The 24210-nt window shown below is 43.4% G+C and overlaps 1 protein-coding gene across 3 annotated transcripts in view; it reads right to left on the bottom strand.

Moving 5' to 3' along the window:
- Positions 1-24210, bottom strand: part of GRIN2B (glutamate receptor, ionotropic, N-methyl D-aspartate 2B) — a 213870-nt gene that overhangs the window by 4879 nt on the left and 184781 nt on the right. For all 3 annotated transcript variants that reach the window (XM_014964320.1, XM_014964321.1, XM_014964323.1), the window contains 4 exons: positions 21263-21492; positions 5128-5288; positions 2838-3025; positions 837-1075 (listed from right to left, as the gene is read on the bottom strand). In XM_014964320.1, coding sequence (XP_014819806.1) covers positions 837-1075; positions 2838-3025; positions 5128-5288; positions 21263-21492 — 818 coding nt within the window. The remainder of the gene's footprint in view (positions 1-836; positions 1076-2837; positions 3026-5127; positions 5289-21262; positions 21493-24210) is intronic.

Here is a 24210-nt window from a genome sequence, read left to right as displayed (position 1 = left end):
TGTAAAATGGACACCATCACATCATGTTACCATGGTTTCTCAGCAGCTAGCAGATGATCAACACTTTTCAGACTTTTCACCAACCTGGCCCAAGTCTAACAGATAACCCCAGAATGAAAGAATTTGTACTTAGATAAGGATCACCAAACACAATACCCCATCCCATCTCCAGACTAAATCAGGTTAGAAACTAACAATATAGAAGAGAGGCTGTGCCCCTGCATTCAAAGGGCTTTGTCATTTTCCTTAACAATATGTTATGTAGCTATTATATACTCCTTGCACAAAGTTAACTCTGTTACATCAAACACTGAGGTCAAAATTCCCTCATTTCAGAATGGATCGGGAGAAAGGACCAGTGGCTTAAAAGAAAAGCTCCAAATGGCATACTATAAGCTACACAAATAGCAGAAAGATGACTCAGAAAGTTCTAGAATCTGCTTTAAATGTAAGTATTATACCCTAAGGCAGATTTGCATAAAGCAATTGCTAAACTCATGTGGTCATCCTCTCTGGAAGGATTTCTGCATGGTTTAGGGTGTGACTTTTGGTTAGGGACTTCTGACTGTCCATGTTACAGTTAACTTCTCTTTATACTGCATTTTCATTTCCAGGTGAAATTTCCCTTTCTATGACCACAGTCAAGCAGAGATGTCACAGAAAAATATTAGATGCTTTTGCAACATTAATGGTGAAAAAGATACCAGCCTTTATCCTGCAGACCACCACTCTATACCATCTGAGTGTTAGACAGTCCTGGTGGATTTCCCCACCTCCAGTATCTAGGATAAAACAAATAATTCCTGTGTTCTTCCTCGCTAGCTAATGACACTCACCCTGCTGATGGAGAAGACCACACCGGGCTTGCCAGAGCAGACGCCCATGAAGCAGTGGCGGAATTGCCAGTAGAAGAGATGCTCACAGATGAAGGTGATGAGACTGAGGGCCATGGCTGCTCCCAGCATGTAGAAGACACCTGCCATGTTATCTATATCCAGCTGGCTGCTCATAACCTCATTCTTCTCATTGTGACAAATGCCAGTGAGCCACAGCGCCTCCAGCTCCTCCATCTCCCCTAGAAAGACAGAGAGAAGAAAAGGAACAGGTTAGATAGCCCTGCAATGGCTAAAGAGGTCAAGCTGGAAAAGACTGAAAGCAAGAAGCTGATCTAAGGTCATTTCCAGTGGCCATGCTCTTTTTCCAATTCTATTACATCCATGGAATATCCTGACTGCCCTTCTGATAGGGGCAGATGCAATTTGCACAGGGAAGGAAACAGGATTTTTCCACTGCCACATATTAGCCACAAAAAGCTGTCTTACAGGACACAGCTATCGCATTTGCCAAATGTCTACACTGAGATCCTTAAAAAGTTGCCCACCAGACGACTGAAGACCTGGCCTCACAAACTTCCACTTTCGTATTAGGTCAATGAAGGGAAAGTCAATGACTGATACTGGTAGACAAAAATGAGTCACTTCTAAATGAAAACATTGTATGTTTCCAGCTCAAAACTGAAAATATTAATTTTTTAAAATCAAAATGTCTGATTTTAAATTTGTTTGCATCATAACCATAGCTCATTAAAACTAGATGCAATGTTCCCAAAAATATTTGCGCATTTTTACCTGCTTTTCTCCCCTTCACTTTTGTCCAAATTCAACACTTCCAAGCCCTTTGACCAATGAAAAATATTACTAATTTGTATCAGCTAGGAACAAATGTTCTGTAGTTTAATTTCATACCCCACTTACTCCCATTATGGTATTTTCATGAAGGAAGAGAGAGAGATAAACATTCACACACACAGACTTTCAGAAATAAACTAATTTTGCAGGTTGGCAATTCTTTTCATTCTGTTAGGAAAGTTAGTTTTTCACATTTGCAACCTCTAGTCCAGTGACAGAGGGAAAAAAATCTGTATATTTATGTGGCGCCATAGCACAGTCTTTAAATCTTTATGGAGCACTTACATCTTTTTCCGAAATAATAGATATTACGTTGTTTAAGAGACAGAACATCCTATCCTTCAGGTGGCCAATTTTCTGCTGAGGTGTATCAGAGTTATCCTCTTTCCATATTTATTACACTGTATGTTATTTTCAGATTTCAGGAAAAAAGAGAAATATTTATAAATAAAATAACCTGTGAATTTTATTTATTCAAAAGAAGGCCACAGCAAGATGTAACATGGAATGGAAGGGGAAAGCCAGGAAAACATTTTCTAAGAAGGAGTTCCTTATCCCATGAATAATTTTTTTTAATAATAGCAATTTCTCTGTAAAGGATGAGATGAACTATAATGTTCTAACTAAAAATACACTCAAAAATATGCTTCTGAGTCTCAAGTCCTTCCTTGTTTTTTCTGAGGTTTTGGAAAAATTGAGTTAAATCTTTTCATCCAGAAATACTTACCTTTTAATTTTGTAAACTCTGCATGGCTTGATCCTGTCTAAAACTATAAAGCATGGCAAGACCACAGGAAGTCCAGTATAATTAGTGGGTTTGGTCATGGCAGAACCTCAAAGGTAGTGAAAAGTTCACAACAGAAATATTGTTTTTATAAGACATTTTTCACACAAGGTATTTTTCAAACACACATCTCAGCTGGTTCTGTGAAACCTTCAGTGCTTTTGATGATACTGCTACCACGCATCAGCAACATAAACCAAGTGACATCCTCACATTGTCAGTGTAATGCCTCCAACAAACCCTTTTTAATAACTTCCTGTTCTCAACTCAAATCTGAAGCACCAGAGCCAGGAACTTATATTTCTTACATGTGAAACTCGGTATTTCTTAGGAAAACTCCAGCTCTACTTTTTCTTGTCACTTACCATCTCCAAAAAGCTGTAGAATGGCAAGATCAACCTGGCGCTTCCAGCCTGAGTCCTTTTGGATGGCAATGCCATAGCCAGTGGAGGCAAACACTTTCCCACTCCCAATCGTTACCAGCTTGCAGCCTTCATCTCTTCCAGCCATGTAATTTAGCACTGCTGCGTCATAAATGAAAGCATCCAACTTCCTGCACAGGTGCAAGAAACAAGAGGGGTATAGTACAGAAAAGATAGACTCTGTATGAGTTCAAAGTGGTTCTCAGGTAATTAAGGCAGAAATGAACCTCTTTCAGGTAGACTGTAATAGGTTGCATATTCACCTTCATCAGAGTTAACTAAAAACTGAGCCTGGAACCTGTTTACAGGTGAAACTAGATTATAAATGAGGACTGTCTATTTCTTTCTGATTCTTTGATAATCACCATTTCTGATCTGAAAGAAAATTTGGAATACAAACGTACTGCAAGATAAGATGAATGAAGAGGAAGTCAAGGGGATCTATAGTCCTAAGAATAGCTTGTATTTCTGTACTGCCTTTCATCTCAAAGGAACGTGAAATGTTTCATAAAATGTATCAATATTAGACAGCAAAGTAGGGGTTGGAGTAAGAAAAACATTATCTCCGATTCAAACTGCTGGCATGACTTAGCTGAGTAAAATTTAGGGTTTTTTTAAATTAAATATAGTCAGGACATCATGTTTAACTCCTCAGTTACTGTGAAAAGCACTATTTGATCTTTACCAATGTCAAGTGGGCACAATAACAGCTTTATGGTTTACCATGCTGAGTAGCTCTTTGGTAAAGAGTGCTTAGCTGAAAACCACAAGAAAAATTCTATTTCAACATAGAGAAATCCCCATTGTGGGCTGGGATGGATAGACAGCACAACAGACTGATGAGAGCCTTCCACTCACTGCAACAAACTGATTTGGGTGTGGGGGGCAGTATTGGGGGCTGCATCTTCCACATAACCAAAGACAGATGATGAGTAAATCCTCCCACTAGATCTGAAATGAAGCACTTTCCGATAAAAGACCAAAGACCTTCCACCTTGCACATCCTCACACCCACGCTATCTTTTCAATCAACCTCCTGCACATATATTTCCACTATGATGATTATCTCAGTTCAAGTGCATATCTGTGGGGAAGTCTGCCCAACAGTGGATATGAAGCCAGGATGACATCTACCACAAGTGATGAGCTCTATTTCATCCATATATTTCCAGGACAGAGCATATTTATTTCCTGGATGATGACTATCCTGGCAAATGTACCTTCCCAGGATGGCATCCAACAATGGTACAGTCATTTATAATGGGCTGTGTGCCTCTGAACCTGGCAAACAGGTTTAGGAATATTCAGTCAATCTAGTAATTAAATTGGCTGAACATCTTCATTCGTGCTTTGCAATGAACTTTCTCATAAGAGTGCAACACGAGTGTAAGCAAGAACATTTTTTTTTCGCTGAGGCTGGGCTCTGACAACCAAAACGGTCAGCTCTGGGAGGAGGTCTTTAATTATAAAGGACAAAGGCTTGCAAAACGGCATTTTAAGCTAGTTCCTTTACAGATTCACTGCTATTAAAATAGGATGAGCAGTTCAAACATACGTTTTGCTAATGAGTTTTCCCACATTTCCCAAATTACCCAAGGAAATGTTCCCATTTTATACACTTCCTTATTATTCAAACATTTTGTTCAGTCCTTGATAGTAAAATATTCCAGAGAGAAGGGCTACTTTCAAACTATTTGCTTCAAGCACACCTTCTATTACATTATATTAGCTAGTAAAACACTGGGGTGAGATTAGTCTGACAAGCATTGTTTCAGCTTCCTGATTAACATAATCTTTTATACATAGAAGAAGGGAAAACAAAGGAATTTCCAGATGACAATATGAATGTTCTGAAAAAAATTTGTCTAGAGGCCCGTGAGTTTTCCTTGTGTATGCATAAGGATCCATTGGCATGAAACATCTCAATGAAGCAAGGTCTTCGGGACTAATATACAGATGGCTAACATACACAAGGATACAGAAGATCCTCTTATTTTTTCAAATAGTTTTATAAACACAGCAAAACCAGAAACTCTTACACAGATGTCAATAGAAAAACCTTACAGGACCACAGAATTATTTTCCTGTGCTGTGTATGGTCTTGTTATACTTTTAACCATGGAATGGTAATGGAGGCTTATTTTCCAAATCCCACAAAAAAAAGAAAAAAATTCAGCTAAGTATGAAAAGTCAGATATCTATGGTGAATAAGCATGGAAGAAAAAAGTCTCACCCAGTCTTCAGTGAGAACAGTGCATCATCCACCCCTCTCTGATTGAACTTCACCATGTAGCTGTGCATTTCAGGGTAGTTGTTGCGAATGTTCCTTTCTGTGCTCCCATTGGGAACCGTCCCAAAGCGGAAAGGGGGTGAGAAGTCATTGGGTTTCTGGAACTGGAAAGACAGAAAAAGAACATTTCTCACAATCTTTCAGCAAGAAGCAGTCATCTGAATGGGAGAACACACTCTCCTTGGAAGGTAGTTCTGATTTTATTTTACTATCATGTAGAAAACATTATTGAGAAGATATTATATTTCACTGTTTTCAAACACAAACATCGCCTGTTAGTGCCTAAGAACCAAGAAGTGAATCTGAGCAATCCAGTCTTTTTGTCCACTCTGGATTAAATGCATAAAATAGCCAGTGATCAAAGATTAAAAGGACGTTAGATAAGAGGAAAAAGGAAAGGGAAAAGGTAACAGCAGCTTTGGAACAGAGTCAAGGAAAGATTTTCAATAAAATCTATGTGCATTTTATCCACAAAATGTCATTTAGTTTCTAAGAAGTATCTTTTTCAGCTCTGTGAATGCCTTTGCACTTCCTGATTCTGACTGAAGTAGAAAAGTAATTAATGGGGAGAGACGCCTCTCAGAATACCTCACACCCACTTCACCAAAAAAATGATCAGCTTTCAAACTTTTGGGCAAATGTCCCAGATGAAATGCTATTAGTGGCTGCAAGTCACTAGTAACATTTGATGCCCAGAACAGAGCTGGCAGAATACTCCAAACCTTTTGCTGTTCCCAAGAAATACATTCATCATAACATTTCCCTACGGCTGCAAGGCTGTGAGATTTTATATGCCACTTGCTTAACTCAAGTCATAATCAATGCTCTCTGGGGTTTTATGAGCAGTAAAATTTAGACTGTCAATTATCAAGACTGCTTAAAAACCTTAGAACCAGCAGACAGGAAGGAGCATAGAATTGTAAGCCAGGAACTGAATAAGCAATAAAGAAAAAGATGCAAAGGTAGGTTAGGAGGAGGGAATCCCCTCCTCTCTTGACATATCAAGCAGTAGCTTGCCTCATGCTAATTCTTGACTCCCAACTGTGGCTGTTTATTTGGATGATCCTGAGAAGCACGCTAAGAACATGCTAATTGTCAAACTAAACCCATTTAACAGCAACAGTTTACATGAAACATGAATATATGCAGTCTTGCACTGCCACTTTCCATAGTGGAAATGTGGCTGCAGACCATAGGTATAGCTTAAAAAACATGCAGACAAGCCTAGTTCTTGAGTTCTGCTCAAAGTCAGTTTGGAACCTGATCAACTCAGCTGAAAAGACCAAAGCCACTAAAGAAGTGTATCTAGTTCACAATATCCCAGCAATAAGGCCAACCAGCAGCTGTGTTTGCAGGGTGGTGAATGCACCATTCATATGACCCATTTCCATGTATCAGTCAACTCATCTGGCTGTGCAAGGAATCATCTCTCCCGTTCAGATAGCAAGATGGGCTGGCCACGCACGAGTGTGTGGGAGAGATGACATGTCCTACTGCTTTAAGCCAATAGAAAACATCAGGGCAGTTTTTTGAAACACAGGTTGGCACATCACCAAAAAAAAGAGGTTTCACATAGCATAAAACAGGCAGTAAGGTGGCTCTTAGAACCCTGTCACACCCCCTAGGGATGAAGACAAACTCATAGCTATCAAAACCTGTAATGAAAGCAAACGTTGACGGGAGAAAAATCACTGCAGAATGCTTTTTTACCAAGCTGATTATAGCAGCAGCTTAGGGGAGCCATCACAAGAAGGGCATGGCCATACTGGGTGCAAAGGAATACAATCTCTGCCCTGGCATGCTAGAAAAGGGGTTGGCAAAGTGGGCAGCTTCCTTCCTCAGAGGCTGCAGATGGGGCACCCCGCATCCCCACAGGGCACTCCAACAGAGTAAAGTCAGCAGGGCAAGCAGCAGGCAGGCCCAAGCAATATTGGTGTGACCTCAGCTTCAGCATGCCCTTTGGGAGGGCAGCAGCTATGAGAGCCTCCCTCTGGCTCCAAAGAGTGTTAAGAGAAAAAGAGGCCCCATCCAATGTCCATTTTATACCTCCACCCTCCATTCCCAGTGATACGATCTCTAGCTTTGTCTGCTTCCATCACTGTGTATATGAACTTGAGCAAGAAGAATTATAGAGTCAGGCAGGGCTGTGATAAAGGAAATGATCCCACCTCTGAACTATCCTTTGTCCTCACTGTGCTTGAGTACCCATGTTAGCAGACAGAGCTGAAAGGCTCCATATTTCATTTTTAACCTCCTGGGCAATCAATAAATAAATGAAAACATTCCTCTTGAACGAAATGACTGTTTTCGACAACTGGAAAAGCATATTTCTAGAGAAGGAAGCCAGGCTGATGGCTTCTACAAAACTACATACTACGCATTCACTCATCAGCCCTTAGCCCTGTTCATTCCTCAGTCAGAACAGACCTGCAAATGCAAATTATTCTTCACACACCCACATGCACACACACTTCAACCATAGCCTAGTGGACAACAAGACAGGAAAACTTCTGAAAGGATCTGTATGGGACCCACACTAGAGATCTCTGGCTTGAATGCCTAAGGGGAACAAACATCCCCAGGCACCTGGGGTGGTGTTTGCAAAGCTGAAAGCAGTTGATGCCCAGCTGACTCCACAGTCCATGGAGACCTAGAGCTAAGCAGCTAACTTCTCCACATTTGAGAAGTAATAGTAGCACATACATGCAGCTTTTTGGCAGTAGACAGCAGCTGAAAAATCCCCATGTTTGTTGCTCGGCAGTAGGTGGCCACAGCTCAGTATCTCCAAAGAGCTGTTCAGACTCAACACCTGGTACATTTTTCTGAGCTCAATTCTGCCCCACACAGCTCATACTGAAGGAGGAAGAATACATATCAGCCTTCCCAGAAAATATATGGGAGAGATGGGGAAGGAGCGTGTCCTCTCATGGCAACACGGTAGAGGAACATGTGTGGAGAAACTGGAGAAGATCCATAAAGAGGAAAGTTAATTGACATTGTTGTCAAAGAGTTCAGTAGGAAAAGCCACCTGTTTGGCTTCGCCCAAGGGCTGGGAGAGTGGGCCTCAATCAGAAATGTCAGCCTCAGGGAAGCAGGGCACTTTGGCAGGCTGGTCTAGAAGGAATCTGAGAGACATGAGACAGGAGCTGAGGCAGGATGCATGGAGGCAGCCTGTGCAGAGGTAATCTGAATGCCTCAGTAAATATCGACAAAGGAATTAACCAGATATTGACAGAAAGGGTCAGAATTTAGATTAATGAGAGAACTCTCCCATCATTTCATGTAAATGTTTCTCTTGCCAGAGCCCTATGTCACAGCTAGTCTACCCCAATCATCTACAAAGATGAGCCCTGTGAGGCTCTGGCAAAAACATACAGTGGTAGTAGGGGACAGGAAGATAAGCAACTGCATTGGCTGCTGAGCAAACCCAGCTGCAGAGTCACAGAGAGCAGCAAACAGGGATGTACAGGGTCCACACTTGTAGTAGCCCCACATCACCCTTCCCTGCAGCAGGAGTCCTGTCCTGCTGCCCAGCTCAACCTACCTTGAAGGGTGACTGCCTGCGAGGGACCTCGCAAGGCTCAGCTGCAGTCCTTCACCCAAAGAGCCCCTGATGGAGGTGTACCCCACCTGCAGCCTCCCGCTTGCTCACCACGGGGCCTCGGTCATGAGATGCTCCCCTGGTACCCAAGGTGATGTGACACACTCTCACCCATGAGAGACATCCCTTATGGAGCTGGCTTCACACCAAATTTGGAGTGGGAGGCGGATGCTAGAGATGGGGGTGGGAAGCAGACACCAAGCATACCTGAAGGGATGAGGTAGCTTTGGGACATGAGACATCTGTTCAGAGCCCAGCGGCTGCCTGCCTGCCTCTTCAACCCCTCACTCCACAAATTGAAATCAAGAATTAAGTCCAAAATAAGACCACAGCTTTGGGAAAGTAACCTCTCAGAGTCAGAGAGCAGAAATCTTCCTGCTCTGGAGAGCGATAAACACACAGGCTGGGGGCTATTAGCACATTCAGAGTGGAGAGCCCCTTTCCTGCTCCCCTCCACTACTCGCCATGAGAGCTGTCAGCAGCAGCAGCAAGAGCGGGTTTAAGTGACTTGTCTGGCAGAGCTGTTTCATTAGCAATTTGGAGCCGTGCCGTGCAGAAAGCAGCATTGTTCTCAGATGTTCGAATATCAATCTGCATAATGAAACAGGTGATAGGAGCTCTTCCCATTCAGGCAGCCGCAATTGGAAGGGATTCAGGGATGAGGGGAAGGGGTTATGTCTAATTGGCCACAATTAATTTGATGAGAATTTTTTTTTCAATATATTGTCTATCACCAAATGGTTCCTCCAGAAAAGCGCATCTGCACTTATTTATCTGCCTCATGTAGGCCCCGTTTACACAGTAAAGTGTTTGCCAATAGCATTGAAAGCAGTTTCCCAAACTCAGCAAGCTCTCACAACCAAAATGCTCTTTTTTATCAGTTGATCTACTTTTACACTGCTTTAAAAAAATAATCCCCTGCTGGAAAACATAATGAGCTGGCAAAACTTGGTGTAAGTATGTGTACGTGTGTAGTGCCTTACCCTTACACAGCTTCTCTGGGAGGGCTCCTTTCACTTTTTAAGGCCCAGGCCCCTGATTTAAATTTCCTTTGTGGAAGCTCCACAAAGACCCACCAAAATAACATCCCCAGGTTCAGCTCCTCTGTTAGCTGCAAGTCCAAAAGAGCTTGAACCCATGTTGGATACTCTGGGTTCAGTTCATTTGCCCAAGTGCTAAGTGCCAAGTTGAGATGCTCCAGGGAATTTAATCCTGGGAGCTGGTCTCTCATAGCCTCTGTGTCAAGATATGCCAGCCACTTGAGGGTATTTTAGATACTCTGGTGCACCTAAATTGGCTCTAGACATCTACATTTGCACTGCTGAATCTAGTCACCGGACCATTTGGCCCTCAGAACAGTTTCTCCCATCAAAAGTACAGGGAGCCAGTTGCTGTGGGTAGCAGACAGCCCAAAGTGCCCACCACTTTCTTGAACTTGCCCATCAGGGCATCAGTCACAACCTTTTCCGCAGGCACCTATAAGCAGCACTCTGCTTGCTCTTTTGGCAGCCATACAACCAGAAGATATCTGTTGTGGCACAGGCCAAATATCTCTTAAAAAGATGACATTTATTAGTGAACTGCAATGTAAGATTTAGAGATACCAGGCTAGAAAAGCAAAGTCCATGCTCGAGTATATAATTTTAGCACAACCTCTCTGCATTGGCCAAACATCCTTGATTGCCCCTCTTGCTCTGGTTCAGCTGCATGTCATTGCAGTCAGCTTGCACCTTTCTTCATTGCCTGAGAATCCAGTCAGGCTATTTGACCCGGACCTTCATCCAGAACTTGTTAAAAACTATAGCGGGTCAGCGGTTTTCAGATCTAACTCTGATGTCACCCTATGGTTACACTTAAATCTTGATACACTACATATGTCCACAGCAACATCTCTTGCCCAGCTGCCTTGCTTTTGTATTCTCTGGTTAGCCAGGAAATTAACTTCACAACTAATGGATGACACTAAAGAGAGGAGGCTTGTCTTTTCATACCCAGAAATCTGTCATTTCTGTCCCCAAGATGCACCAGGAACAATGCCACAGAATCACAAACCTGAATCAGGCCCTGAGAAGGTATCTGCTCTGCCCTACTCTCTCTCATTTCTCTCCTATATGATCGCTCCTGACAGTTTTTCATTTGGCCTGCTGTGGAAGATGGCTACTGCTGGAGAATCCCCCATTCCCTGGACAGCTCACACCAGGGCTTCACTATTGTTAAGTTCTTCCAAGTGTCTGAACTAAAGCCTTCTTGCTGCAATCCAGCTGCAATATCTTCACCCTGGACAGGGAAATCAGAATAGTCTCTTCTTCTCTGAAGGTGCATTTTATGCTTTTGAAGACCGTTGAGCTGTTTCTTCCCCATGTTCTTGCGCTGGGGCTAAGGAGGCCCAGTTTCCCCTGTCTTTCTTTGCAAGGTGTATTATCTAGACCTGAAGCCTTTCTTGCTAGTGTCCTTTGGCTGTATCCAGTAGGCCTTTCCTTGACTTGCCTTTGGTTGGTGGACATGCTTTCCACCTCCACTGTACTGAGAACAATCTGATAAGGACCCTAAGATGCTGAGAGAACATTACATGAAAAAAACTTGCAGCAAGCCAGTAAAAGCATTGCTAGTGAGAGTTAATGCTCATTATTACTCTCCTCAGTCCCTCTCTACATTATATCCTTTTCCCTCTGTCCTTTAGTCATGTCACCTGCACCTTGCAAGTTCTTCAAAGCTGTATATCTGTCCTGATCCGTATTCAAGTAGTGACCAGTTTGTTTCTGGAATGTCAATCACCAATGTCAGCACTATCTTCAGGGCTTTTACTGTATTGTTTTCTTTATCCAGCTTGATAGACACATTCACACAACTGTTCCCCAACACCTGTCCTAGTAGAGGAAGTGCTCTACAGATGCCCAGCATGGGGCCTGCTCTGTTGGTATGATGGTGCAGGGCACTTTTACATTGCTACAATAGGATCCCAGCTAGGAGTGTGCCAGCCCAACAGCGTAGGCAGAATACCATACTGCAAACCTAAATCATAGCACTGGTACAATAATATGGAAAGAGAGCAAACTATAAAGACTGCAGCTCATTCCTCTATTACTCATTAATCTCTGGTACAGATACTTCTCAAGCTTCATTCCTAAAGCATTCCTCTGTAGAGTCACCTAGTTTTGACATTACAAACATTCTTTACTCCCAAGGTGGAACTCATAGCCATTTTTCAGTGATTACAAGTTTTCAGATCCTCCTTTTACCCTAGCTCTGATCTACTCCCTTCTTCTGCATTCCCTCACAATATCACTCTCCATCTCCTCAGCAGCAGCTGGGGCTCCTCACAGCTCAGAAGAAAGTTGCCACATCAACTCTTCCTGACTGTTGGGCCCAGTTGCAAAAATCATCCCTAAGACTTCAGTGGCAAAAAAACAATTTCTTGTCTCAGAATAATAGAATCATCTAGGTTGGAAGGGACCTTAAAGATCATCTAGTTCAACCATCAACCTATGATAAAAAAAAAAAAAAATCCAAACAAAAAACCCCCCAAAACCCACACAACAAAAACCACCTTAAAACCATAAAACCACACCACTAAACCATATTCCTGAGGACCATATCAACCCGTCTTTTGAACACCTCCAGGGATGGTGCCTCAACCACTTCCCTGGACAGCCTATTCCAATGCTGGATAATGCTGGTCTTCACCAGTCAAACAATACATACCCTGATTTATAAACAAAACAAAAAAAAAAACAACCAAACTAAAACAAAAACCAACCAAACAAAACAACACAAGAAAAAGGGAATGAACAGCATCAAATCCAATAAATCCAATATAAGTCAGTTTTGGGAGGGCATAAAAATACCTTGTGCTCCTTCAGACTTTGACTTTATGGTTTATCTTATTATTCAATACGCAGCGATGTTTCAAATTCTCTGGTCTTGCTTTGCATAGTGTTTTCACCCATGAATTCCTCTAGATAACTCTGAGAAAGGAGTTATCAGTGCAGCTGACTGCAGCAAAGTTGGCAAAGAATTAGGTTAAAGTCACTTTTAAAGGAAGATGTAAGGAGGGACAGACCCACAAACAAGAAGAAAAATATCTATGAATGTCTGGTGGTGAAATAGGGACAGGTGTGGGTCAGGGAATGAAACAGAGCAACCTAGGGACAATGCAGAGGTGAGGGGGAGCAGGTGAAAGCAAAAGAAAGGAGTTCAAATATAGCAACTTTAAAAATAGTTGCCCTTGTAAAATAACTGAGATGAAAGCAGAGATCCAATTGGTGGAAGAAGCTGCCATCACATGCAGTTATTGCCAGAGCAATGCACACAGTAGGATTGTGCAGCCTCTTTGTAAGCTGGATTGCTATATGCAGACCTGCTCTGTGCCACTTCTGCACAGAGCAGAAGACTGAAAACCTTGGGCAGCACAGCGTCTCCCCAAACAGATGGCATTTCAGGGGTCCCATGTCTCCCGTAGCCAGACGTACACGCGCATGCTGGGACCACACTGCCTTCCTGCTGACGCTGGCGTTACGGATACAGCCTGGCCTCTGGGGCCACTCCAGGATCAGACCATCACATGTGGACAGAGCCTACCCATCACCAACAAACCAGGCGTCTTCTGGGTCTACCAAGTGTGTGAGCATTATGCAGACTCTGTGCAGCTTCTCCACCCAAAAGATAGCACTAAGGCTTTAAAACCTCCTCAGGACACATTCAGCAGGCTATAGGCTTCAAGTCAGTCACACTGTTAGGTCACCCTTGAGCTTCATCAGAGACCAATGTCTGTATTGGAATCACTGAGGTTCACCAGAGACAAAAGCTCCTCGCACAGCCCTAGTATCAGATGAGCACAGTCATATCTGTTGCAATTAAGTGGGTTATAGGATCTTAGCTATAGTACACTTAACTTGCATGCATGTAGAGAAGATGCAGATCATCTGTTTACCCCAGGATCAAACCATGCCGTGAATTCCATCCTTGGAAGACAGCTTCCTTGGGAGCTAAACACAATGGGGCAAAAGGTACCTACTGAATAATCTCAGGCAAGCACAAACCAGAAATTAGTGAGGCAGAAAGATGCCAGTTAGTACACTCATGTTAATATCATTAAAAGTGTAGATGTTCATTCAGAGGGAGAAAATTAACTGATGAAAAAGACCTTGAGAGGAGAGGTGGCAGCTAAGTACAGAGGAGTTTGAAATCGGCTTTGTTTGCACATGAGACAGCTGGTTAACAAATTATGAAACACTCTGAGAAATTCAGTGGGTGTAGTTTGGTGGGGGAGCAATTCCATTTTTCATCCATTTTCACTAAGAAAGGCAAGTCAGAGCCTCCTATCTTCTGAGCAGAGAGTAGCCAACCTGCTTCAGCACCTTGTATGTGGGTACCAACCTCTAGGCAGTAGGGTGAAACCCTGCACAAGTCTGGCAAAGACTTCACTGCGGCCAGAATTTTCATCCGAGTAACTAGAAAAGCCTAGTCATAACATCAGTGCAATTTCTTAGGCACCTCTGTAGGCAGGGCGACAAAACAAAAAGCAAGGCACCCAAGGCAGATCAGCTGGGGCATCCCAGTACCATCCCAGTGGTAGACAAACATAGGATGAGGGAGATAGAATGGCTTAGGTTCGAAGCGATCTTAAAGATCATCTAGTTCCAACCCCGCCTCTGCATGAAGCTGCCTCCCATCTGCAAGTGGACAACAGCAGAAGAATAAAAGCCATAGTACTCCCTTTTGAGTCCTGGGACACTGGAGCAAGTACACCTGAAGCAAGCAAGCCTGCTGGGCCACTAAGACTCGAGGGAAGTTTGATCTTGAATAGCCAAAGGCCTGAGAGAAGCAGGGCTCCTTTCCACCAGGTGAAGTAAAAATGCCTGGGAAGATACAACCTGCCAATTATTTATCAAGTATATATATGTGCATATAACTTCAAATGTCACGGTCAGTAGGCATAAGCAACGAAAGAGCCATGGAGGGGGGGCTGTTATACTTTTTTTAATCCTGTAGATCTCCTCCTCCCATCTCCTCCCCACCAGCAATTCAGCCCTGATCATTCAGATGGAGGAGGCCAGCTCTCATCTCTCAGGCTGCCAAATCCTGGTGGCAGGGCCATTGTCTTTTATTTGACTGCAGAGTGCCAAGTACATTTATGGTACCGTATAAATAATAAATAAAAATATTCATTGCTTCCCTCTCCACTGACTTACACTGACGCGAGAAGCAGGACAATCCTTTGCTCCCCCCCCTCACTCCCCCCTTACATAACACCCTGAAGACAGCTTTTTCCAGACTGCCAAACAATTAGCACAGAAGCGACCAAATTTGCCGAGAGCCTCCAAAGGGTTAGCTCCAAGAGACAGTTAAAAGGGAGATGAAGAGGCAGTGGTGGCCAAGGCCTGGGAAAGGCCAGGACGGTGCGGCAGGGGGAATGCAAAAACTGCAAGCTAAGGACCATGCCGTGGCTCCAGAGCTGACATCCCTCATCCAGCGACTCCCATCCCTGCTGCCAGCAAAGCCCAAGGGGCTGTGTTTCTCCCTTTCCAGCAAGGATGAATTAAGCCTATGGTCTGACTCTGAGTATCCCCTCCCCTCGCATCTTACCTGCTTAATTTCCCAACTAAACTTCATTTTCACTGGCACTAATTCTGAAGAGTCCCGTTACAAGTTTTTACTGCCATTAAATCCCACCAGATCAACAGAAAGGAGAGAATCCTGAGAGACTGAGTCAAGGCTAAAGCATATCGCAGCCTCCTTGGTGCTCTGCGCTACACAGTGCTGAGCTTAAAAAAAGAGAGGGAGAATGACAAAGAAAGTAGGACTGAAGCGGTGGGAGAAAAAACATGCTTGGAAACCCACTGACTTTAAACATTTATAGTCTTAAAACTACTGAATCACTTTTTAGCACACAGGCACAGAGGTTTGTTCCAAGGATCTCAGAAAGCATACGAATTGTGCCAATCTGAAGAGTGTAGAATGACTGAATCTACGATAAATGTACCTATCTACAACTGTAAAAAATTATCTGAGATCATATTTATGTACACAATAAATGTAAGTCACTAGTTCGAAAGATCTATTATAAACACAGGATATGCTGTAGCTATTTTAATAGCTATTTATTAATATGAAGACTTTAGCATAATATGCAATTAGACAGATATATACTGCACTATATAGTATTTGTTCATACTATCATAACTGATTATTTCCAAAGAGGTGCAGAGAAATCATCAGATTTCAAGGCATGAAATTTCTGACTATCAAAGCTCTGAGTTTTCTACACTTCAGTATAAACCAATGTTTGTTACATTAAGCATTAGTCAGTACCACTAATGTTGTATATAAAGGTCATATTTAAGCAGAAGACTGAACACAGTTCAACTCATTTACACTAAGTCCCCCCAGAGAAGCTCTGCAGAAAGAAATTCAAGTCTACCCCATGATGTAATGTTTAGAGGTTTGAGGACTTCCTTATTTTGGGGGGTTTTGGTTAAGCAAGTGCATCAGAGTGTAAACATTTTTAAAAAGGTTCTGATTTATCACAAGAGGACAGAGTTGGAAGTGGCGTGGTCTTACTTCTGCCTAGCTAACTCATATCTCCACAAAAGTCACCCAACAATAAAAATCATACTGGTGTTGAAAGGACTGCATATTCTCTGCTTATGGACACTACCACATAAAACTTCCTTTGTATCATGCAGAAATGTGTGAAAGTACCACAAATGTCTGTTGATTGTAAATGCGCAGCCCCGTGGAAGATCTGTACTGCCTTCAAGCCATCCAGTGAGACAATCTTCCCCTTACACACCTTACAAGGGCCAAGACTGACTCCCACTTTTGGCCCCCTTGGATATTTTCTAGCTGACACATGTACCCGCTCCGTGTTTTCCCTAGACTTCTCCAGAGCAGGTATTTGTTGTATAAAAGCTGCAAGCTCAGAAAAGCATTTAACTTCAATCATGTGAATAATAGCCCATTGACTTTAATGTTGCCACTCATGAGCGCAAAGTTAAGCACATGCTTAAGTGTTCTGCATATCTGGGATCCTTGTATAATTTAGATTTAATGTGCCGCAGAGTACAATGTGGGAAATAATTCATTTTTCAGTTTCATGGCCAAGCATTTATTACTGCAGAAATACAGCAGATCCTTTTTTGCAGGTTTTTCAGTGAGACTATTGCTTTGTATCAACATGAAATATTTCATTCAGCTCAGAATAACGTGTGTTGTTTTGTCTTCCAATTATCTCCTTCTGTCCCTTTCCGTTGTTACAGAAAAAAAAAAATCTTTATTTTTCTTTTTTTTTTTTTAAATGTAGGTCAATTTTATGAGTAGTCCCTTTATAAAATGACAAGTCAAAAATACATATCAGAGATATCAAATAAAATATTTTGTTTCAAGTATACTTAAATGATCTACTTTGGCAAATATCAGAATTTCTCACTGCCTTCTTATGGTCTCCTCAGATTTTATTTTCAGTAAAAATATCAGCCAGTTTTAACTCCAAAACTTCATTTTTTGGAAAAAAAAAAAGCTATTCTATTGAAAAAGATAGCTGACCTCTGCTGCACAGAAACAGGCCCTTTGTCTCAACATTTCATTAACATCTTATAAAGCAAATAAGTCAAATACGTGTGAAATTTCAGCAATCTATATTAATTTGCAGGCATGCAGAAATCCATTTCTCTCCTTTTTATGTCAATTACAAAATTACCATTTTGATACTTTATTAGTTTCTTTGGCATTTCCAACTAATTTATAGGCATGGATACTATTTCTTTTATTATTATTATTAACCTACTGCATTCTAAATTATTTTATTTAAATGCCCTGCTGGCTGTCCACATTGGCTTTTATTCTATTACTACTGTGTATGAATGGAAATTACATATAGCTATTAGATTATTTCACACATTAGTTCATTTTATATAATCTTTCCTGTATTTATTGCCTTCGTTAGACTGAAATACCGCAGGCGCTTGTTTCTCTAATGTGTCTGAAGCTCCCCCGTTATTGGAAATTGGGTTATATCTCCTGATTACAGTCAGATGAAACCCAGACCCGGGAGCCGGCTGCAGTATTCTGCGACAGGCCGTCTTACCAGCAGGGTTTTTGGGGAGGTTGGGGCCAGAGCAGCCCCCCAGATGGATGCAGCCCGGCAGGGCGTGCAAGGATGCTCTGGCTGGGCTCGCCAGCGCTGCCACCGAGGGATGGAGCTCCGGCCACGGAGCTGACCTGGCCAGCATGCCAGGTCCTTCCCAGACCACATCCAGCCACTCTGCTGCCCAAGGTGGACCAGTGGAGGTGGCGGGTGCTGTTTTGGCATCCATGCAGGAGGAGAGCGGTTCAGCGCACTGTGAGCACAGGGAGTGGGAAGGGAGATGCTGTCAGAGCAGCTCTTTGCCTGCAGGACTCAGAGGGCTAGCGCTGCTCTCGGGCAGGAGGGGCTTCCTCCTGCCTCAAACTGCCAGCAGCTGCACCAGCATTAAGAGCCACAGCTTGACATATGATTTAGCAGCTGTGAGGGTTAACTTGGGGAAATTAACAACCAGGGGTTCCTGGGTCAGCTCTGGCACCGGTTTTGGGCTAGCTGAGCACAAAGGGGTGGCAGGCAGCAGGGTGAGCATCATCTGAGCCACAGAGAAAGCAGCAGAAGCCATCAAGCGCAGTACAAGGAGCCTCCAGCCACCCTCAGTCCAACCTGCCACCCTGGGCAAAGAGGTATCTCCTCCAGCCCAGCTCAGATAAGCCTGCTCAAGCATCCACACAGCACAGCAGGGACATGACGTTAGTCACCGTCTTGCATGTCATGAGGAAGTAAATGCTGGGGCACAGCCAAGACACCATCCAAGTCCTTAGACAGCTGGAGCATTTCATCACGCTTTTCTGGGGAAGCAGCAGGTCAGCAGCCTTAGGCACCTCTTGGAGCAGCTCTTCCCAGGCAAGGCCCAATGAAGAGGGTCCAAGGAGACCCTCAGAGTAGCTGTCGCAGGGTGTAGCCAGCCTGACCTTGAGAAGCATTCCCCAGCGAGGCACAGTAATGGATTTTGTGAGTGCATCTGGCATTTTGGCTGCTGTACAGTGCCAGTGGGACACCTTCCCCAGGTCCTGTCATGCTACAAAGACATTTGCAAGCAGATCTGGGTCTAGGCAAGTAGGAACAATATTCCTTAAAATAACTAGCCCTTTGCCTGTCGGCTTGGATTATATTCTCTGCTGACTTCTCGTGCTGGACACAGCTGCCCTCCCCAGCTGACGTCACAGGCCAGGAGGTTATCTGCCTCACTTCTACCCTGGACACCAGATCACACATTGGAGATAAAAGAGACTGAAAGCTATAGCCATTCCTCTTGGCCACCTGGCATCGTTCAGCGACTGCCTCCTTTGAAAGTCTAATTTAAGGAGGCAGGAAAAGGGAGGAACAGCACAGCACACCTCCATCTCCCCAGCATGGAGTGCATTGAGGGGGTGAGTGAATTGCAAGCAGTATGCGGGCTTTGAAAGAGGGAAAAGAGGAGATTCATAGATTGAATTCCTCCCAAACTAGGGCATCTTGAAGAAGTGTGACAGATGCCCGGATGGCTGCTCTCAAATTCTGCAGGGCCCTCTGCACGTCCAGAGAGTGGAAATCCAAGAGCCCACTAGATCAAGCTCATTCACTCATATCTTTTGGATGGAGATATTCCCACCTGTATTTATTCTCCAAAGGCAGCAGTTGGTCTTCAGTTTTTAACCAGCCAATTTTCATCTGATTCCAGATGCTCTCATAGATTGTCATTTTATCCAAAAGTTGCACTTGCACTAGCAGCTGTGTTTGAGGCATACTGCAACGATCTGAGTATGTACTGTGGCCTTTCTCTTCCCCAAGAAAAAAAGCACATATGATTTAGGATAGCAAAAGCAAACACAGGTATGTTGGTAAAGAAAAGTAAAAGAAAATGACCTCAATCCAATACACACAGACGGCTCTCCAGTGACATCGAATAAAATACAACCAGAGACCTGTATCCAAAGGCTCTGTGAAGCTCCAGGAGCTACCACTTTCAATTGATATTTCATGCACATATCTCTGCAGGTATGAAGAATATCTTGAAAAACATGAGAATGAAAGCGTGGCTCTCTCCATGAGCCTAGGCACTGCCTGAAACAATAGATCACAGGTATGAACTATCCCATTTAGCTCAGACAGTTGAAAACCTAATGATGACAAACTAATGTTAACACTGATAGGGCTGGCTGGTTTTGAACAGTGCCTTTCAGTCTGAGGGAGTCCACAGCTTCTAAGGAGTCTCTGTAACAACCTCCACCTGGCAGAAAAGTGTCCTCCTTCCCACCCTCTCCTCAGCACAGCACACTGCAAATGTGGAGACAGCGTGAAACAAATTGAGGTTGAAATTAAAACAAATAACAGGAGCACTTCTGTACGGATTGTATTATTCTGTGTCATATTTCATTCCAGGAAAAAAAAAACAAAAAGGGGAAAAAAATCCTTAGAAGTTAATCCACCACAGAATTTCCAGCCTACTGCTCAAGACACTGTATCCACAGGGGGCCTGGCCACAATTTATTTCTGGACTATCATGGAGGACACAAAAGACAATAACTATAACCAGTTTATCAGTAGCAAACTGACACTTGCAGACCTCTTCTTGCTGCTATCCCTGGTAGCAGCATGTGTGACCTATTGCTGTTTGGTTGCCCTACAATGGCATGATGCCTTAAGCAGCCCCAGTGACTGAGTAACATATTCAGCACGGGCAATCGAGCCTCACAGCACTCAACTCCTTGTGAGTAACCTCACCGCAAAACAAAAATAAAGCAGTGTGCAAAGCTTCAGACCCTCATGAACCAAACAGAGCTACCCTGCATGCATGAGCAATCTCCTCAAAATCCTCAGTGTGCAGAGCCCAGCAAAACCAAATGCTCTGCAAGGATGAAATGCGGTGCATGTAAACAAGGCAGCGAAACACACTCTGAACAGGAAACAATTTCTTGTGCTGAGCTTCCAAAGGCCTCGAAAAAATGACAGTGTAACTTCAAATATAAGCAATAGTAAGTCATCAAAGCCACGCTGATTTACCCCCATGGGCAGAACTTGTCCCCATAATAAACTAACAGATCATATTTGCTAGCCTAATGGCCAGCATTGCCACACAGACAAATTATTTCATCCTGAAAAAGCAGGTTACAGACATTATACACATAATCTCCAAAGCTCAATTAATTCATTTCTTGCTGACAATCAAGGTGTGGTTTGGGATCATGCAAGCAAGCACGGTTCAGTTCTGTTTCTAATTCATTCCTGGAGTGCTTAAAACATGTAAAAATGCAACTGAATACCAATGAAGAGCAATTATGCTCTTTAAACTAAGGACTAAAGCTGTGATATGACTGAAAAAAACTGAACACTTCCCCAGTAAAAACAAAGAAGAGAGGATAAAGCAGCCTCTTCTATGGAAAAGGCTACTTTGGGGGTTTGGGTAGATCCATTACCTTTTTGTCGCTCAAGCCAGACACCTGGTCCACGTATTCCTCTTGGATCATGAAGGCAGCCAGGTTGGCAGTGTAGCTGGCCAGAAAGATGACAGCGAAGAAGGCCCACACTGACACCATGATCTTGCTAGTGGTACCCTTGGGATTCTGCACTGGCACAGAGTTGTTGAACACCAGCCCCCACAGCAACCAGATAGCTTTGCCAATGGTGAAAGAGGGACCTCCGGGCTCTGGAGTGATTGAGAAACATGATCCCACAGTGAGCATCTCAGAGAAAGGGTGTGCATTTCTATTCACATAGGTACCTTGACTTCAGAGTTAAAAGCAGTATCTATTCCCACCTGTGAGATGAATGTGTGCAGCTGCGCTCCCCTATGTTCATGGTATCATATCTCAGCAAAATGTAACCCTGAAAAACGATTTTTTTTAAAAAATGTCCTCAGGTTCCCATATTTATTGTCTCAAAGATTTCTGCTGAAACCTTATACAAGGGCACTTTTCCTGTATCTGATTGGAGTGTCTAAAAGCCCAAACATTCCATTTCGGTTCAAATGTTGCCACCAGAAATAGAGTTTGCTCAGAAAAATTCCATCCTCACTTCTAGCTATTCAACAGTGATGTTGTCCTTGAACTTCCAGCATACACCCTATGCAAAACATCGCCTTCACTGTACTCGTACAGGTGCAAGGAAGAGCACCATCTGAAGTAACAGGGCTCTACAAACACCTCTGCAAGATAGTTTCATTACCCAGTCTGTTGAAGACACATAAGCTAGAGAAGAACGCAATCCTTCTCCCCAAGTTCTATGCCTAAGACACGTAACACTGACATACAGTCTGGTCTATCTCCGGAAAATCAGTAGCTCTGCCCCGGACAGTCCAGGAGCAGATCCAGTGTTTTAAAAGCTGCTATCTTCCCTTATTCACTTTTCAGCGTGGAACATCACTCGTATCCCAAAACCCATGTGTGCTCATCAAGTACTAGGCCTGAAAACTTGTGAAAACCTGCATGTCTTCCAGCAGTCTCACATCCCTGGCATATGTTGATTCCATTAGTGGCAACCCAAACCAAAATTTGCTCAACTTGAGCACAAGAGGAACTGTCAGGAAGGCTGCAGATGCAATTACTCCAAGGATCCTGCTTCAGACACAAAGACCCTCTTAGGACAAGAGCCCTCTGGCACAATTCAAGGGTCTGTCACTTTTTCAATGGTGCCAACCCGGCTCTGCAAGTTTTTGGGCTAGCATCCCATGTTTTATCTCCTCCCTTGGGTAGGCTGACTGATGACTAGTGCTGCTGCCTGTGGTTAAGGTTGGCTCCAGCAGCAGAAAAAAGGGAAGAAAGTTTTGACACTCCTCTCCAAACCCCTGAGGAGGGAATAGCATAAATAATCTGAAAGCACTGTGTTATTCTAGATGCAACTGAAAGGTGAAAGGGGCTCATTTTGCACCCCGGGAACTGCACACCAAGTTCAAAGCAGAATCATTACCTGGCAAAACTGGAGCCTCTAGATGCCAGGGAGACCAAGCTGCTATAGGAAACATGGTTTGGCAGTCCTTGTCTTTTTACATGCTGGAATGATAGCTTTATATCTCTCTCTACCTAAGAAGCCCTAAGACACACAGGTGCGAGACCTGCATCATTGGTGGGAACTGTGTCTTGAGAATTTCCCTCCTAAAGCCTTCCTCTCTCCATGGATCACTCCATGTGCTTTCACAGTTGCTTTGTCAGCCACAATTCAAGCCAGCAATGGGAGCCTCTGATCCACACCAGGGACCTGGAATTCTTCTAAGCTCTCCAACTTTTTGCCCTAAAAACAACCCAACCTCATTTAGGGGCTAGACACAGGGCATGCCCTGTGTCCCTGGAGAGAAATTTTCTCTGGAATGAAAATCTTGGTGTCTGTAAAGAGAAAATGCAGGTGTGGGAGGCTGCGGTATACTATTGTAGACTAGTTCAAATGCAGCCAAAGTAACATTACCAGAGTGTTTATTACCAAACAAGCGTTTGCAGTCTCTGCAGCAGATTTCTACATCTTCACATATTATCTGCCTGATCATGCAGTACTGCTCACAATTACTCAGAAATATTGATACTTGCAGCTGCAGTTCAGCTAACTTAACTCCATAACTGCACACCTGTACTAAGGACTGCTTCCACTTCCACATCTGCATTAACATCCGTCAAGAGATTCACGGGTTTAACAGTATTTACTTGTGTCCACAGATCCTTGTGGTCACGATCAGTTGCCATAAAGGCCCTCCACAGCTCCATGTTAATAGAGAAGCTCTCTTCCTCATGTATGTGATTCTGCCTGCATTCTCTTTAACACTTTTTTATTTTCACTCCTCTCTAATTTGATGGCATAAATTCACTCAAAGGACTAGGCTGGGGTTTCCAATAACTGTCTCTCTCCCACTATTCTGAACAGACCAATAAACCCAGAAATGTTTGAAAGGCCAATTCATTGGGGCTGAAGATATGGAGATGACAGAAGGCTCAACTTGCTAATTGTCTTCATGTCAACACAACAAAAAAAGGCTGTCTTTTAGGCTGTCTGTCCATCCTCTCTTTAACTCATCAGACTGTCTTCTGAAAATCAGAACCATGGAGACGGGTCACTCGTTCCCATCTTTCCTGCTGCCCTTGTGAAATAATCCATTACCCACTCCCAGGAAAACAAGCTTCCCACTTTCTCAGTCACGCTTAGCAAGTCAGAGAGCCAACAGGAAGAGGGACATGCCCAGGTGACAGATGTGGAGTCTGGAGGACATAGCACTATGCTGGGAGCAGCTCTCTCTCCGGGAAAATGTAGCACTGAAGGATGGATTGACAGTGCCGAGCCCTCCGATTGCCTCAGAGAGCGCAGCACCATGGGCATTGCCAGCACTGGCTACCAGGACCCATTTTCCCTCAATGAGAAATGCGTTGGAGCTGGTGCGTGCTTT

The sequence above is a fragment of the Calidris pugnax genome, unplaced genomic scaffold, assembly GCF_001431845.1.
Source record: "Calidris pugnax isolate Ruff unplaced genomic scaffold, ASM143184v1 scaffold44, whole genome shotgun sequence".
NCBI classification, from domain to species: Eukaryota; Metazoa; Chordata; class Aves; order Charadriiformes; family Scolopacidae; genus Calidris; species Calidris pugnax.
The sequence above is the reverse complement of the archived record's forward strand: the minus strand, read 5'-3'. Positions and strand labels throughout refer to the sequence as shown.